The sequence below is a fragment of the Montipora foliosa genome, chromosome 8 (genome assembly GCF_036669935.1).
Source record: "Montipora foliosa isolate CH-2021 chromosome 8, ASM3666993v2, whole genome shotgun sequence".
NCBI classification, from domain to species: domain Eukaryota; kingdom Metazoa; phylum Cnidaria; class Anthozoa; order Scleractinia; family Acroporidae; genus Montipora; species Montipora foliosa.
The window spans coordinates 2344493-2361992 of NC_090876.1; the positions used below are offsets into that span (position 1 = coordinate 2344493).

Genomic DNA, 17500 nt, shown 5'->3' on the forward strand with positions numbered 1-17500 from the left:
GACACTCTTTTTAGAAGGATTGGCACTTCACACTGTATCAGGTAACAGCAATCTTATGGTACCAAATAAAACACCGATTATTTCCAAACAAGATGTGGTTATTATTGTGACATAATAAGTTACCTTGGCAACGGGAAAGCCCAGCTAAAATACCTTATATTTTGACTTAAGTTGCTCATATCTCAATTGCAAAGTCAGTGATCTCCATTTTTTATTGCTGGAAAGTGATCAGAAAGCCAAGCTGAAACTTTCTACAAAGTTAAAAAAATCTCTTCTGCAGAACCAGAGCCACCTTTAAAAGAAATGAGACAGTTAAGGTTGCTATGAATTCGCTGTACAGAATTATTTTAAACTTTGCAAAAAGTTTCATCTTGGTCTTCTGATCAGTTTCCAGCAATAAAAGACGGGAGTCACCAAGTTTGTTTTTGAGATATGAGCAACTAAAGTCAAAATAATTAACAATTATTCCTCGAGCCCGAATGGGCTATAGACTCAGAGGCTATGAGGGCGAGAGGAATAATTGTTTTAGTAAAATCCCAACTAGTTGGTCAAAAGAATATCGAGACAAAACATCTTTCGCTAGTTAAAGCTAGACTTTAATTCTTATTTGCCGCTAAAACATTACAAATACGGCCAGGCGCACTCACTTACAATTCTTAAAACACGTGATTAAAAGGTGCTATTACAGGGCTTTCCCATTGCCACGGTGACTTATTACGTCACAGTAATGACCACATCTTGCTCAACGATAACTGGTGTTTCCCATTGTACCATAAGATTGCTAATACGTGATACAGCGTTGTAGAGCCAAACTTTCTAATTAGAACGTTTCTTAAAGGCGTTCAAACTGGTTTGAGCCGTCATAAATAAACCTGTTCCAGAATGTGCACACGCTTTCTAACTGGTAACCCATCTCAATATGATTCTTAACCACCTTACATGAATAAAGCAACATCGGCAAGGAGCATTCTATTTCCTGAAGATAACAACTCTATACTTTCGTAAGTTAATTAAATTCCTGATCATTTTCAAGGATAAATTAGGTGACCCCTTGAACTGGCTCTGCGCGATTGATGTGTCGTCTAGTATGTGGGTTCCGTAACTGTGAGGTGAATTCTAATTTAGGTCTCACAAGAGCTTAGTGATGTTGGCAATGTGATCGCTACAAAACAGTTCTAGTCAACAGACCCAAGTTCCTATGCAGGCCCACAACATGAAGCGTAGTCCCAGCTTGTTGCCATCACAATCTTCTATGTGATGACAACAAGTTTGAAGCGATAACCTGTCATCTGCCATACGGCCTTAAAACGCTGTTGCAGGTGAATGGGAGCAGAATTTAAAGTGGAGTCGAATACAGGTTTTATGCTACACTTACTTTGCGGCTGACTGCAACTTGTGGGAGTCAAAATAAGGCTATTTGCTGCTGCAAAAATCACAACATGATGCGCCCAAGCAAATGTGTCTCCCGTCACAAGACTCGACGAGAGCATTAGTATTCCAAACGAAACGACACTGCAACGGTTATATTACGTCACATAACAAAAAGATCCATTCCAGTTTGTTTGAAAAAATATCACTTGTTTGCTATGGTCGCATCGGCAAAGTCTGTTCTAAACAGGAAAACACTGAAGCTTTGAAATGGCTTAATCATCTGCATACAGTGATGAATATTGTGTGCAATGCATGATTGAGTCGCCATTGAACCGAGACATACAAATCGACGCACGAACGATTCATTTTGTCATTTGATAAAAAACAACCCTAACAATTTGAAATAAATATAATCGTGACAAACTGCCCGTGCTCAAGGCCTGAGGCGTGAACATGAACATCGGACAGGTTTTTAAGATCAGAGAAAACAAAACAACTGCAACGTTTCATGAGCATTTGTTACCCGAACAACTCCGCCCAGCCTCCTGCAGGATATGAACGTTTACTACGCGGGACTGAAAGATCAATCCATGAGAAGCGTTCAAAACTAGATCAACCGGAAAAATTTTTGTTATATAGCAAAAGCTACTGAATATTACTGAAAACTTGAACGTACTTGTTTGTCCGGGCTATAATCTTTAAGTAAAGTGATTTCATATTGTTCAATCTCGCAAAGAAATTTAAGCAAATTGGACCGCTACAGTCATCACCTTGCACTCAGTGTCGGGATCGAAATGCACTTTCACGTTATATGTAAATACTACAAGTTGTACCATCCAACTTTTTTTCTCCTTAAAATATATTTTCCGTGTACCTATTACGAGTAAATAAAACCATTAAAAATGGGGGGTTTCTTCGCAGCCTGATGATCAATGGATGATCGTTTCCCGCAAAAGAAACGGGGGCGAGTTACAAAGCAACTTCTTAAGGGAGAATTATCATGATAATGATTGCACTTAAAATTAAGGACGGTGCCTACTATTGTTACTGCGCATACGTTCTGCGCATCTCCAGATACTCGGATTTCCTATCGGTAGTGCTTACTAATGCAGGGATTTGCGCGGTTTAAATTTAGGCGGAGAGAGCAGAACTTAGCAAGTGCTCTAGCTTGGTATCCAAAAAGAAAATTGGGGATAACCATGCATTTTTCAGAGATAATTAAGCTTTAATCTGGAAAGGAACGCCATACATTGCTTTGTATTTAAAAGCTTTTTCCTAATATTGTTGATTAATTATCTTTGAAAAATGCGTGGTTACCCCCAATTTTCTTTTTGGATTTTAATAACACTTGTTGAGATCTGCTTTTCCCGCATATTCAGTAGGCCGCCCAAAAAAACCTTTGAATTACTAGGCACCGTCCTTAAAAGCTCTTGAGCAGCAAAAACGGCCTTTATTGCCTCTCTTCAGATGGCCGGCGTAAATAGCCGCCATCTCCGAAGTCGCAATGTTATGCGCACTTTGAGATGCGCGTTGGCAAACAAGGGAATCACCTTAATTCAAGGCAAACACAAAATCAACGCAAGCAGAGATGGTTGAAAAGAGCAAATTTTAATAGCCTAAAATAAAACCTAATGCAGTTTCTCTGCCCAATCATGGCAAAGGCACCAGATAGAGCAACGTGCCATTCAAAGTACAAACGACATGCAAGTCGCCCAAAACAAAGGAAAATGCTCGTTTGGAAATGTGATTGATGCTCAAAGCCTGTTGGCGCTAACCGCATGGTTAAGAGGAATTAATACTTAAAGATTTCCTTGGTATTTAATGCTGATTAGCGCTAACCATGCTTCGAGCAACCCAGTCCATGTCGCAATCGCGTGATTACTTTTGAACAATTGAACTCAATTTAAAAGCTCCTCTACTTTTCCAGAGATCATTTTACCGTTGTAGCTAAGTTATCTGGCCTAAGAATGGAAGCGAGGCTGCCAGTGACCCTGCTTTGAGCTTTTCTGATGTCTGTATTAATGCAAACTCACCAGCAGCCTCGTAATCATTCATAGCCTGCGTAGAAAGCGTTCCTGTTCGACAGAAGAGCTTCGAACCGATTTCTGTAAACTGGCCGCGCGAAAGTTGGGGTAAGAGACTTCCGCGCGGCCAGTTTGCAGAAAATCGTTTCGAAGCTCTTTTTGTCGAATAGGAACGCTTGCTACGCAGGCTAAGTCATTCATAGGCTGGGTCACTAATCACACAACTGTAAAATGGGCTATTTGTAGCCTTTCCTAGAGTCGCACAACTTCTCTCAGGTTATTAGTAGAGATATCACAAATGCAATTTAAATAGATCTACATACCATACAAGAGGCAAAGGAAAAAATTACAGCATAAAATTAAATAATAGCAACTCCATCGAGCAAACAACCGGCCGCGTTAATGACATAAATAATGCGGCTTAACGCTTGAGAATAAAATTGGGCTTGGAAGTGACATTTTTCGCGGCAAGGTATGGCACGAGAAACCTGCGCAAACAATCAACCTCGACCACTACGCCTCGATTACCAGCCGCTGTTTCGGGAAACGAGCCCGCAATAACCTTCCGAGCCAGACCCGAAAGGGCAGCAAAACTCTAGCCTATAGAGTGTTTTCAAATGACGTCACGGCGGCCATGTTGGAAGAATGAAACAAAGAAACAGCGGCCATGTTGGAGAAGTGAAATACTACTCTATTTTTACAAAAAACATTCCTTTTGTTTTTGTATGCAAATATGGCTGCTGGTCACATGAGCGAAAACACTCTATTTGGGCACGTGAATAATTGTTGATCATACATTCGGCAGAAGATTTCAAACCACTACTGTTAACCGACTATCACGCATCGTTTGCCAAGCCCATTCATCAGCGTGTTTTCGTTGAATAAGTACATGTTATGAAGAAAACTTGAACTTTGAATTTTAACACCGTTATCCGGCTGATTTGAATGAGTAAATTTTCCTGCTCATTGCAGTGAATTCTAATTAAGCAAAACTTTCTTCATTATTTTACGGAGATGTGCCAAGTAACCTTGCCTTAGGATAGAAGCGAGGCTAGATGCGAAACCTCGCTGCCTTCCTCATGCCAATCAAATTGTTTCAATGCTAACAATAACTGTTGTACGAGGACAAGTCAACTACGGTCTCGCTTCCATACTAAGGCCTGGTCACCGAGTAAACAATTTACAATACATTTCTCTGAGTGCATTAAGGAGGCTTGAAGGGTTTTCAGCTGAGAGCGCGAGCGTAAGCTACACACGCAATTCTGAAAGCTGCTCGCGTCAGCCCATGATTCAAAATGGGTCACCAGAAATAAACACGTACCGCTAATTTCGCTCACCTTTCTTCTAATTCCCATATATATGGAATATAAATAGGCAACTACTATTCAGGAAAACTACGAAAATTGTACACAAACGGTTTAATGGTCACTAAAATCCGCTTGTTAAAAAAAGTAGACACATTTCAAAAAAACTGATTTTTCTGAAAAACTCACCTACAGAGTTTGTTGAATTTTAAATACTTTGGAGATTATTTCTGACATTATCTGGTAACGCTGAATGGGAAGATTTCACCGTCCCGTTTTTTTCGAAAAAGAAAATATATCTCGATTTTAAGGCTCAAAGAAATGCCTTATATCGTTGCCATGGTAACATTATTTTGGAGGAAAATGTGATGTGAGAAATCTAGGGGCACTTGATACTTAATACTTGAGGGTACCTAATACCCTCGCCAAATTTTGTCTTGATATGATTACCCTAACTGTATCTAAGGACAGAGTATGTTTATTTGCTTGAAAAAAGGAGAAACTATTTCGAGCCTCCTTAAGTGTACTTCATGACGAATTATTGACATTTTTTTTCTCAAAATTGCTTTCTAATACAAAGGGGTCTTTAAAATTAAGTATACCTTGACAAATTCGACCCAGCGAACAGTTTGACAAACTTATTTAAAGTTAGAAAAATACAACATTAAGTGTAAAAAAACTCTATATTGCCTGACGTGGTGCTATTTATTCTGGCACGTGCCAAGTGAACGCGTGGCAAAAGAGAATTTGTGCTAACGCGAAACGAAGACATGTGACATTTGTCTGAACTAGCTTAATGTTTCTCCGGCAAAAGTATGCAAAGAACTGAGGAGAATACCACAGAATTCCGAAAATAAGCCCAGGGGTTTATATTTTTCAAAAGCCCTTTTTGAGGGGCTTATTTGTGGAGGGGCTTGTATTCGGAGGGGCTTATATACAGAGGGAAATCTGCCTTACAAAATTTAAAAAAAGTACGTTACTGTACCGTTTTTGCCGCTTTGATTTATTTTGTATTTGGGTCCACTTTCCAAGTAGAAGCCCCCAGGAGCTTATATTCGGAGGGGCGATTTAACGGGGGATTTTTTCGTTAAGATTTTAGGGGGCTTATATTTGGAGGGGCTTATTTTCGGTATATTACGGTAGATCAATGAAATACGACCAGAATAAGCAACTACTAAGCAAAATTTTTGGAAGCCCCTTGACAGACAAAATGACAGCATAACAGTACGACTGCTTCATTAACTTTCGTTTTGACCTCGATTCTTGTCCAGGCTACATCACAGCACTTGCGGTTTAACGTCCGACGGGGCAGCCGCACCAGTGTTTCCACGTGACCCACTAGAATCGCGGTTAAATAATTCTCTGGGGCGACGGGACATCTGAATTCGGAACACGAGATGTTACCACCCAGATTGATTGTAAGTGTGGTTTCTAATTACAGCACAAATTAAAAGAATGGGAGGCGCGGTGGCCTGGTGGTTAGTGTGCTAACCCGGACCACTCGATCCGGAGTCGGGTCCTGGCCGGGGACATTGTGTTGTGTTCTTGGGCAAGACACTTAACTCTCACGGTGCCTCTCTCCACCCAGGTTTATAAATGGGTACCGGCCAAATGCTGGGGGGAACCCTGCGATGGACTGGCATCCCATCCAGGTTGCCACAGAAACCGGGATAAGCTCCGGCTCTGAAGGGCCACTTGGCTCGTAAACAGACTTTACTTACAAATTAAAAGAACTTAAAAGAATGGAGTTGTGGCTCATAGATTTGCACTTCTTTTTAGCTTGTATGCTTTGTTTTCCCATTTCAGACCACGTGATTTTGTCGAGGCAAGTTTCCTTTTGTTTTTTCAAACGTTATGTGTACATATACATATGCACGTGCGGAAGACGACACTTGAAAGAAACTGTTCTCTAGAGTAAAATCACGAGGTCAGAAATGGGAAAACGAAACGTAAAAGCTAAAAGGTTTCGTGCATGGTGATGGAGCGGCCATTTGATCACAATCGTTGCAGTTAATGGAGAATCAACTGAACAGGTGCACGGGTTTCCTCTGTCGCTTTTATAATTTTCAATCCGTCACTGCACACCTTCTCTGTTACGCCCCATTAATGAGAAAATAAGGGTTTTCTCTTAGACCAGTACAAGACAACACTCAGACCACTGAATAAGCACTGCCTTCGTAATCACAATTGCAAATGGTTGGACATTCAAATCCACTGGGATAGCTACTATACACCATAAGCCTCGTCTCACAACCCTTACAAGTTCGTTAATTAGGTGGCACGATCAAGGACCCAGATACTCTCCAAAGAATTCACTACTTGCACAATCCCATAATACACCTCTATTACCCCCCCCCCCCCCCAAAAAAAAAAATGCCTATGAAGATTTCGGGGATGTCTAAGAGGTGTATTATGGGATTTGTGCACGTAGTGAACAGGCAAGGAAGTTATTAGAGCGGTTTTCAATTGAGTGTCGAAAGTAATTAGCGAATTGCTTTGGTTTTGCATTACTTCACTCAGTGATTGACTCAACCAACTTTTTCAACCAACCAATCGCGCTTTGTGTCGGCTACGTGTAGCATAAAATTAAATAATAGCAACTCCATCGAGCAAACAACCGGCCGCGTTAATGACATAAATAATGCGGCTTAACGCTTGAGAATAAAATTGGGCTTGGAAGTGACATTTTTCGCGGCAAGGTATGGCACGAGAAACCTGCGCAAACAATCAACCTCGACCACTACGCCTCGATTACCAGCCGCTGTTTCGGGAAACGAGCCCGCAATAACCTTCCGAGCCAGACCCGAAAGGGCAGCAAAACTCTAGCCTATAGAGTGTTTTCAAATGACGTCACGGCGGCCATGTTGGAAGAATGAAACAAAGAAACAGCGGCCATGTTGGAGAAGTGAAATACTACTCTATTTTTACAAAAAACATTCCTTTTGTTTTTGTATGCAAATATGGCTGCTGGTCACATGAGCGAAAACACTCTATTTGGGCACGTGAATAATTGTTGATCATACATTCGGCAGAAGATTTCAAACCACTACTGTTAACCGACTATCACGCATCGTTTGCCAAGCCCATTCATCAGCGTGTTTTCGTTGAATAAGTACATGTTATGAAGAAAACTTGAACTTTGAATTTTAACACCGTTATCCGGCTGATTTGAATGAGTAAATTTTCCTGCTCATTGCAGTGAATTCTAATTAAGCAAAACTTTCTTCATTATTTTACGGAGATGTGCCAAGTAACCTTGCCTTAGGATAGAAGCGAGGCTAGATGCGAAACCTCGCTGCCTTCCTCATGCCAATCAAATTGTTTCAATGCTAACAATAACTGTTGTACGAGGACAAGTCAACTACGGTCTCGCTTCCATACTAAGGCCTGGTCACCGAGTAAACAATTTACAATACATTTCTCTGAGTGCATTAAGGAGGCTTGAAGGGTTTTCAGCTGAGAGCGCGAGCGTAAGCTACACACGCAATTCTGAAAGCTGCTCGCGTCAGCCCATGATTCAAAATGGGTCACCAGAAATAAACACGTACCGCTAATTTCGCTCACCTTTCTTCTAATTCCCATATATATGGAATATAAATAGGCAACTACTATTCAGGAAAACTACGAAAATTGTACACAAACGGTTTAATGGTCACTAAAATCCGCTTGTTAAAAAAAGTAGACACATTTCAAAAAAACTGATTTTTCTGAAAAACTCACCTACAGAGTTTGTTGAATTTTAAATACTTTGGAGATTATTTCTGACATTATCTGGTAACGCTGAATGGGAAGATTTCACCGTCCCGTTTTTTTCGAAAAAGAAAATATATCTCGATTTTAAGGCTCAAAGAAATGCCTTATATCGTTGCCATGGTAACATTATTTTGGAGGAAAATGTGATGTGAGAAATCTAGGGGCACTTGATACTTAATACTTGAGGGTACCTAATACCCTCGCCAAATTTTGTCTTGATATGATTACCCTAACTGTATCTAAGGACAGAGTATGTTTATTTGCTTGAAAAAAGGAGAAACTATTTCGAGCCTCCTTAAGTGTACTTCATGACGAATTATTGACATTTTTTTTCTCAAAATTGCTTTCTAATACAAAGGGGTCTTTTAAAATTAAGTATACCTTGACAAATTCGACCCAGCGAACAGTTTGACAAACTTATTTAAAGTTAGAAAAATACAACATTAAGTGTAAAAAAACTCTATATTGCCTGACGTGGTGCTATTTATTCTGGCACGTGCCAAGTGAACGCGTGGCAAAAGAGAATTTGTGCTAACGCGAAACGAAGACATGTGACATTTGTCTGAACTAGCTTAATGTTTCTCCGGCAAAAGTATGCAAAGAACTGAGGAGAATACCACAGAATTCCGAAAATAAGCCCAGGGGTTTATATTTTTCAAAAGCCCTTTTTGAGGGGCTTATTTGTGGAGGGGCTTGTATTCGGAGGGGCTTATATACAGAGGGAAATCTGCCTTACAAAATTTAAAAAAAGTACGTTACTGTACCGTTTTTGCCGCTTTGATTTATTTTGTATTTGGGTCCACTTTCCAAGTATAAGCCCCCAGGAGCTTATATTCGGAGGGGCGATTTAACGGGGGATTTTTTCGTTAAGATTTTAGGGGGCTTATATTTGGAGGGGCTTATTTTCGGTATATTACGGTAGATCAATGAAATACGACCAGAATAAGCAACTACTAAGCAAAATTTTTGGAAGCCCCTTGACAGACAAAATGACAGCATAACAGTACGACTGCTTCATTAACTTTCGTTTTGACCTCGATTCTTGTCCAGGCTACATCACAGCACTTGCGGTTTAACGTCCGACGGGGCAGCCGCACCAGTGTTTCCACGTGACCCACTAGAATCGTGGTTAAATAATTCTCTGGGGCGACGGGACATCTGAATTCGGAACACGAGATGTTACCACCCAGATTGATTGTAAGTGTGGTTTCTAATTACAGCACAAATTAAAAGAATGGGAGGCGCGGTGGCCTGGTGGTTAGTGTGCTAACCCGGACCACTCGATCCGGAGTCGGGTCCTGGCCGGGGACATTGTGTTGTGTTCTTGGGCAAGACACTTAACTCTCACGGTGCCTCTCTCCACCCAGGTTTATAAATGGGTACCGGCCAAATGCTGGGGGGAACCCTGCGATGGACTGGCATCCCATCCAGGTTGCCACAGAAACCGGGATAAGCTCCGGCTCTGAAGGGCCACTTGGCTCGTAAACAGACTTTACTTACAAATTAAAAGAACTTAAAAGAATGGAGTTGTGGCTCATAGATTTGCACTTCTTTTTAGCTTGTATGCTTTGTTTTCCCATTTCAGACCACGTGATTTTGTCGAGGCAAGTTTCCTTTTGTTTTTTCAAACGTTATGTGTACATATACATATGCACGTGCGGAAGACGACACTTGAAAGAAACTGTTCTCTAGAGTAACATCACGAGGTCAGAAATGGGAAAACGAAACGTAAAAGCTAAAAGGTTTCGTGCATGGTGATGGAGCGGCCATTTGATCACAATCGTTGCAGTTAATGGAGAATCAACTGAACAGGTGCACGGGTTTCCTCTGTCGCTTTTATAATTTTCAATCCGTCACTGCACACCTTCTCTGTTACGCCCCATTAATGAGAAAATAAGGGTTTTCTCTTAGACCAGTACAAGACAACACTCAGACCACTGAATAAGCACTGCCTTCGTAATCACAATTGCAAATGGTTGGACATTCAAATCCACTGGGATAGCTACTATACACCATAAGCCTCGTCTCACAACCCTTACAAGTTCGTTAATTAGGTGGCACGATCAAGGACCCAGATACTCTCCAAAGAATTCACTACTTGCACAATCCCATAATACACCTCTATTACCCCCCCCCCCCCCCCAAAAAAAAAATGCCTATGAAGATTTCGGGGATGTCTAAGAGGTGTATTATGGGGTTTTTTGCACGTAGTGAACAGGCAAGGAAGTTATTAGAGCGGTTTTCAATTGAGTGTCGAAAGTAATTAGCGAATTGCTTTGGTTTTGCATTACTTCACTCAGTGATTGACTCAACCAACTTTTTCAACCAACCAATCGCGCTTTGTGTCGGCTACGTGTAGTAACTTCGAGTTTTGATTGGTTTATTGAATTGTCTCCGTCCTTTTTGATTGGCCAAAGTAATTACTTTGGTTTTGGTTTTACGACACTCAATTGAAACTCCCTCTATCAGAGGTGTACTGGTTCGTCCCATCCAGCCGATGTGGCCGGCTTGTCGAGATATCTCAAAAAGCCCCATGGTGTAAGAGGTCACTAAAGCACAAATAGCCCTAAATTCATGAGGAGTTGCTCGATGTTGGACAAATAGAACATAAACAAATACAAAAATATTATTTCAGTCGTAATCTACAAGTTAAATTCCTACTCTGAAACCCGTTTACCCCAAACTTACTTCGATTAGAAAGAGTCCTGATTTGGAGGTTGGATAGCGATAAGCATAGAAACACCATGCACCAATGCTGATCACCAACACTAGCACAATACAGATGCCAAAAATAGCACCCGCCCCAATGCCTCCCTTAGACTTCGTTCCTTTAGGAGCACATCTCTCATCTGAGCTCTGAAATTGCAAGAGTTTAAAGAAGTCGTAGGTTGTTTCGACCCAAGTAGAGGATTCCCTGTAAAATCTCTTAATATCCCCAAAACTTCCTAAAAATCTCCAATTCAGTCCCTTGTTTGACATCTGACTGCTATCCCTAAACCATAACCCTAATTTATGGACTTGACCCGGTTTTGACATAAGAACAGTAGAATTTCAATGACACCGCCCCATTGAGAAGGAATGTAATGCTGGGATAACCTGATGCCCTCTTGCCCATAGTTGTCTTTCTTGCAGAAAAAATGAGGCCAACCGAGACTGTGGCAGACATACTACGATGCTGAGCACAATGAATTGTAAAATACTGAAACAGCGAGTGTACAGAATAGGTTTGGACACAAAGACCGGATATTTTACTCACATTTTTAGGGTATCAGAATATTTGTAGAAACGTTGGGGGTTTTCGTTGCTACCTTTTTTCCGGTTTGTTCCTAACATAGAAAATGCCATCACATTTTTTCTAACGTTTTAAGACAGTTGGCTGTGAAAACCTATTGCGCTCTTCAAACTTTCTTTTTTTTTTTTGTTTATGTAGAATGTTTATAATAATGTAAAAATAAATTCAAAAATAATAAAATGCAAAAATGGAAAAAAGCTGTACGACCTGTGCGATAAAATGGCCTTGCCATCTGTGACAGTGTCGTGAGCAATAACAACACTTCATAATCACTACATATACGAAAGACGCTGCAAAAGCGTACCTCTTTCGATAGTTCGTCTAGGTTAAAGCCATCTCTCAAACGAAGAATTAAGGAGATGTTACATGCCTGGCTAGTTGCGGCTTGTTCAAAAATAAAGTTCGGTGATGAGGGGTCAGTATTGTTCACAGGAACAAGAGAGTGTGGCTTTGTGTTTGAAGATCTAGTTGAAAAATGTTTATTCGTGTTTTCATCGCAGATGTCAGTTAAGGTCACTAAAACGATAAAGTATCCGTTCTTAGGGTGCAAGGATGGCGCAGTGGTGAAAGCACTCGCCTCCCACCAATGTGACCCGGGTTCGATTCCCAGCCTCGGGGTCATATGTGGGTTGAGTTTGTTGGTTCTCTACTCTGCACCGAGAGGTTTTTCTCAGGGTACTCCGGTTTTCCCCTCTCCTAAAAAACCAAAATTTGATATGATTTGTGTTAATTTGTTAATAACTGGGTTGCCGTAGGCATCCCAGTCGGAAAATGGGTAGATTATTATTTTTACTGGGTTGCCTTATAAGGCAAACCCAGTCGAGGTCTGCGTTTAGTTTGTTTGTTTTCTTTTTTTTCTTTTTTTTCTTTTTTTTTTTTTTTTTTTCCGTGTCGGTAAAAGTCTTGCCTGTCACTCCCCTGGTAAGTGGTGTCTTTGTGGATAGAGCCTTCTGCGCGTATTTTCGTAGGATCGAGAGGGTAGTGGAACTGCGTAGATTTCTCTGGTGGACACAGTAGAATCATTAACTTAGCCTGCAATGGCGTCGAAAGTCATGCAACGCGAATGGCGTTTTAGTGGATCCTTAAACAAAATATACCTTTATGGAGCTCAATAATGGAAAGTCAGTTGGATAAACTAGGCATGAATCTCAAAAGCGACGAGTACTGGACTTCGACAACAATCTATCGCCCGTCGAGACGAAATCAAAGTGAGCAGTATTTACCTGAAGTACAAGGTAATTTGACACAATTGAGTTTGTTGTCTTCACGCACGCAATGAAATAGGAAGAGGTTTTCGCCTCTAAGAGCAAATATGTTGTTTGTTTCAATAAAACTTTCGCTGGAAAAGGATTCTGTGGTATTTTCTGCCTTTGTGAATTATAATATCATGTTGTGTATTGAATTTTCGAGCTTAAGGTTGAAATGTGATATGCGAGAAGTTTTTTAGTTTTGCTCTGTAAGCGGGAAGGGTTCACAGGCCTGTTGAAAGCGTGCTTGAGTTTTAACAAAATGAGCCCCAAAATCAGTGAAAACTTGTGACGCAGATGAATAATAAAGTAGCTGCTATTTCCAAAATGATGGAATTACCTGGTGATAATAACGTCGTACGCGTCTTGGAGAGTAAATTTTGACTTTGCATAAACAAGAGTTGGGCGATTGTGATCTTTGTTTTGACTTCGCTCATTTCATTGTCAAACTTTATAACACTTGACAGAAAAAGAAACTTTTTAAAAACCCGGTATCTTGCCATCATTTGACACAGATGCTGTTTGACGAGTAAACATGCAGCGGTAACGTAATCACGGCGCCCGCTGAATTCCGGCCATGTCACTTTTCGATTTTGCAATTTACTTGAACGTAGCAAAAATCTCCCAAAATGTTTGTCGCTGATCGTAACTTTTTATATTCTATATTCACGGTTCAAAATTAATGTTGTTTTCATGTCGTAAATATTTTATTCTCGATCGACCGTCCGGGAAACTTTCTTCTGCTCTTTCTGAAAACTGTGTATCAATAGTTATTTGCTTTTTCATCAATATTTGTCTTGCATAAAGCAAGCTAACAAGATCTGTACCTTGCTGAGTTCGCATTTGTTAGAGTTAATAGTATTTTCGGTCCGATGCTTCTGTTTTAAGAGGGGTACATTGTTTCGGTCTCCCATCCAAACACTAACCCCGCCCGGCAGGGCTTAACTTCAGTGAACTTTAGTTTAGAAAGCCTTCAGATGCTCAGAGGGCACACTTGTGGTAAAAAGAAGTTGTGAGGGAACTTGAAAATTATCAACATGTCAGCCCAGAAGCCAATGTTTCTCGCTTCTCTTTTATTTGTTATTCTTCAGAGACTGGAATGCTGTATTTCAATACCACACAATTCAGTGCCTTCTGATTTTCTGTAGCACGTACCACAGGCAACCCAGTGTATGCTTCACAGAAGCATCTCGTTTTTTTTATTTTCCGTGTCGGTAAAAGTCTTGCCCGTCACTCCTCTGCTAAGTGGTGTCTTTCTGCATAGAGCCTTCTGCCCGTATTGTCTTAGGATAGAGAGGGTAGTGGAAATGCGTAGACTTCTCTGGTGGACACAGTAGAATGATAAACTTAACCTGCAATGGCGTCGAAAGTCATGTAACGAAAATGGCGTTTTAGTGGATCTTAAACAAAATATACCCTTATGGAGCTCAATAATGGAAAGTCAGTTGGATAAACTAGGCAGGCGGTGAAAACGAATCCCTGGAATCGTAAAAGCGACGAGTAATGGACTTCGACAACAATCTATCGCCCGTCGAGCAGAAATCAAAGTGAGCTGTATTTACCTGAAGTACATGGTAATTTGACACGATTGAGTTTCTTGTCTTCACGCACGCAATGAAATAGGAAGAGGTTTTCACCTCTAAGAGCAAATATGTTGTTTGTTTCAATAAATTTTTCGCTGGAAAAGGATTCTTTGGTATTTTCTGCCTTTGTGAATTATAATATCATGTTGTGTATTGAATTTTCGAGCTTAAGGTTGAAATGTGATATGGGAGAAGTTTTTTAGTATTGCTCTGTGAGCAGGAAGGGTTCACAGGCCTGTTGGAAGCCTGCTTGAGTTTCAACAAAATGAGCCCCAAAATCAGTGAAAAATTGTGACGCAGATGAATGATAAAGTAGCTGCTATTTCTAAAATGATGGAATTACCTGGTGATAAATAACGTCGTACGCGTCTTGGAGGGTAAATTTTGACTTTGCATAAACAAGAGTTGGGCGATTGTGATCTTTGTTTTGACTTCGCTCATTTCAGTGTCAAACTTTATAACACTTGACAGAAAAAGAAACTTACAAAAACCCGGTATCTTGCCATCATTTGACACAGATACTTCACTGTTTGGCGACTAAACATACCGCGGTAACTTAATCACGGCGCCCGCTGAATTCCGGCATGTCACTTTCGATTTTGCGATTTATTTGAACGTAGCAAAAATTTCCCAACATGTTTGTCGCTGATCGTAACTTTTTATATTCTATATTCATGGTTCAAAATTAATATTGTTTTCATGTCGTAAATATTTTACTCTCGATCGACCGTTCCGGAAACTTCCTTCTGCTCTTTCTAAAAACTGTGTATCAATAGTTATTTGCTTTTGCATCAATATTTGTTTTGCATAAAGCAAGCTAACAAAATCTGTACTTTGCTGAGTTCGCATTTGTTAGCGTTAATAGTATTTTCGGTCAGATCCTTGTGTTTTGGGAGGGGTTTATTGTTTTTGGTCTCCCATCCTGATACTAACCCCGCCCGAAAGGGCTTAACTTTAGTGAATTTTAGTATTACAAAGCATTCAGATGCTCAGAGGGCACACTTAAGGTGAAAAGAAGTTGTGAGGGAACTTGAAAATTATCAACATGTCAGCCCAGAAGCCAATGTTTCTCGCTTCTCTTTTATTTGTTATTCTTCGGAGACTGGAATGCTGTATTTCAATACCACACAATTCAGTGCCTTCTCATTTTCTGTAACACGTACCACAGGCAACCCAGTGTATGCTTCACGGAAGCATCTCGTTTCAATTTACAGTGTCCCCAATAGGCCTTTTGCAATAAACGATCACATGGTACAAAATCCGCCATGCTGGAGGGTAAGCTCATTATTATTATTCCCCCACTGGGACATTAAAAGAAAGGCAAGTCAAGCTTGACTGGTTCAGGTCCAGTCTTTGTTTTAATGTCCCAGTGGGGGAATAATAATGAGCTTGCCCTCCAGCACGGCGGATTTTGTACCATGTGATCGTTTGTTTGGTGGAGGCAGTGTGGCCCAGTGGTTAGGGCGCTTGCCTTGAGGTCCGGAGATCCCGGGTTCAAGACAGGCTCTGACCACTCGTTGAATTTGTTCCTGGTAGTCCCTGGTTCAACTTCCCAGCTGCACTTGTAAATAGCCGACTGGTTTGCCTCCGGCCAGTTGGGATTCTTAACAGTTGTTGTTTCGTTCATTGTGTTTCATTGGCCCTGAAAAGCCCCTATGGGGAGCGGTCAATTAAGTATGTATTGTATTGTATTGTAAAAGGGTCTATTAGTGCTCCAGCGCTAGAGGATTAGACAGCTAAACAAAGTTCCTTTCCATTAATGGACCATTGTTGTAGAATACCTTTTTGACTGCGATGGAACTGCAACCAGAATTCTCCCATTCAGCTCGATAGCGATCCGCTCCATCGGAGCACCTGCAACAAACCATGTCGGCAAAATGACCCCAAATTTTAGGCGCCTGGTAATTCAAGTATAACTTGTACTGTCAACTCTTCGTTTTTGAGGATGGCTATTGCCAAGGTAAGTAAAGTTATGTTTATAATTCTATTGCGATCGCGGTGTTTTCAGCAGTAGAAATGCCAGATGCTTACCTTCCTGTAGCAGGGCACCACTGACAGCTGAATTCTGTGACTTTGCCGAGTTCCATACACCGCGCACATGAATCAGCAATAACACAGCCTGAAACATGCATAATAAACGATATTAGTATCACCCAACTAGTGGACTAATGCAAATCCTGCATTTTAATTGGCTACGCTACTAGAGGATTATTAGTAATAGTCCTCGAGTAGCGAAAAGCGTGACGCTTTCTTTCATTTTATTCCCAAATAAATATTTCTTCAACTTGCATTTGCTAACTTTATTATTGCCTTTTCTGTCCGACTAGTTGGGTGATACTAAAACAATTAGACCCTTCGTCCTCAAGGGCCACCGGTGAAAAGCCAATCGGCCTCGCCTCATGAGCTATTGACCCGTAGCCCTTGCGGGCGAAGGGTCTAATTGTTAACTAATGTCCAATGTGTAATGTGTATAATAATGTATATAATTTATACAGCGCATTTTTACCTGTACATGTAGGTATGCCCATATGAGGTCTACCAAGAATTAATCTTTCAAATCAAACACAAGACATGAGTTTAGAACCCCAACTGGCAGAAGGCGGCCTGCCACTGTGATGACGAATACTGTTGTACAGACAGCGCTGAACCACTTTTGATTTGTTAAAATAACCCATGACCTCTGCCAGGTGTCCTAAATTGTCCAGTAAAGTGTCAGGATCATTTCTGTCTCACATCTATAACCCGCATCTTAAATATACATTTCTTTCAGTCATCATTCCTTTTATGGGAACAAAAAATCAACAAATTGACCTGCTCCCAACTGAATGGCTTCATAGCTCAGTTGGTAGAGCAGTGCACCAGCATTGCAGAGTTCATGGGTTTGAATCTCATTGTTCCAAGCCACTTTAATTTTTCAGGTCCTTAG

General features: G+C 40.8%; 1 protein-coding gene across 2 annotated transcripts in view; it reads right to left on the reverse strand.

The window, feature by feature from the left end:
• Positions 1 to 3513: 3513 nt before the first annotated feature.
• LOC137968998 (plexin domain-containing protein 1-like) overlaps positions 3514 to 17500 on the reverse strand; it is a 38768-nt gene continuing 24781 nt past the window's right edge. The window contains exons 10-13 of one of the 2 annotated variants that reach the window (XM_068815507.1): positions 16606 to 16693; positions 16356 to 16428; positions 11141 to 11308; positions 3514 to 6078 (exon numbers count right to left, since the gene is read on the reverse strand). In XM_068815507.1, the coding sequence (XP_068671608.1) occupies positions 5977 to 6078; positions 11141 to 11308; positions 16356 to 16428; positions 16606 to 16693 (431 nt within the window). In that variant the 3' untranslated portion in view covers positions 3514 to 5976. Of the gene's footprint in view, positions 6079 to 6862; positions 9611 to 11140; positions 11309 to 16355; positions 16429 to 16605; positions 16694 to 17500 lie in introns of those variants that run through there. The other variant, XM_068815506.1, reaches the window with a different exon arrangement.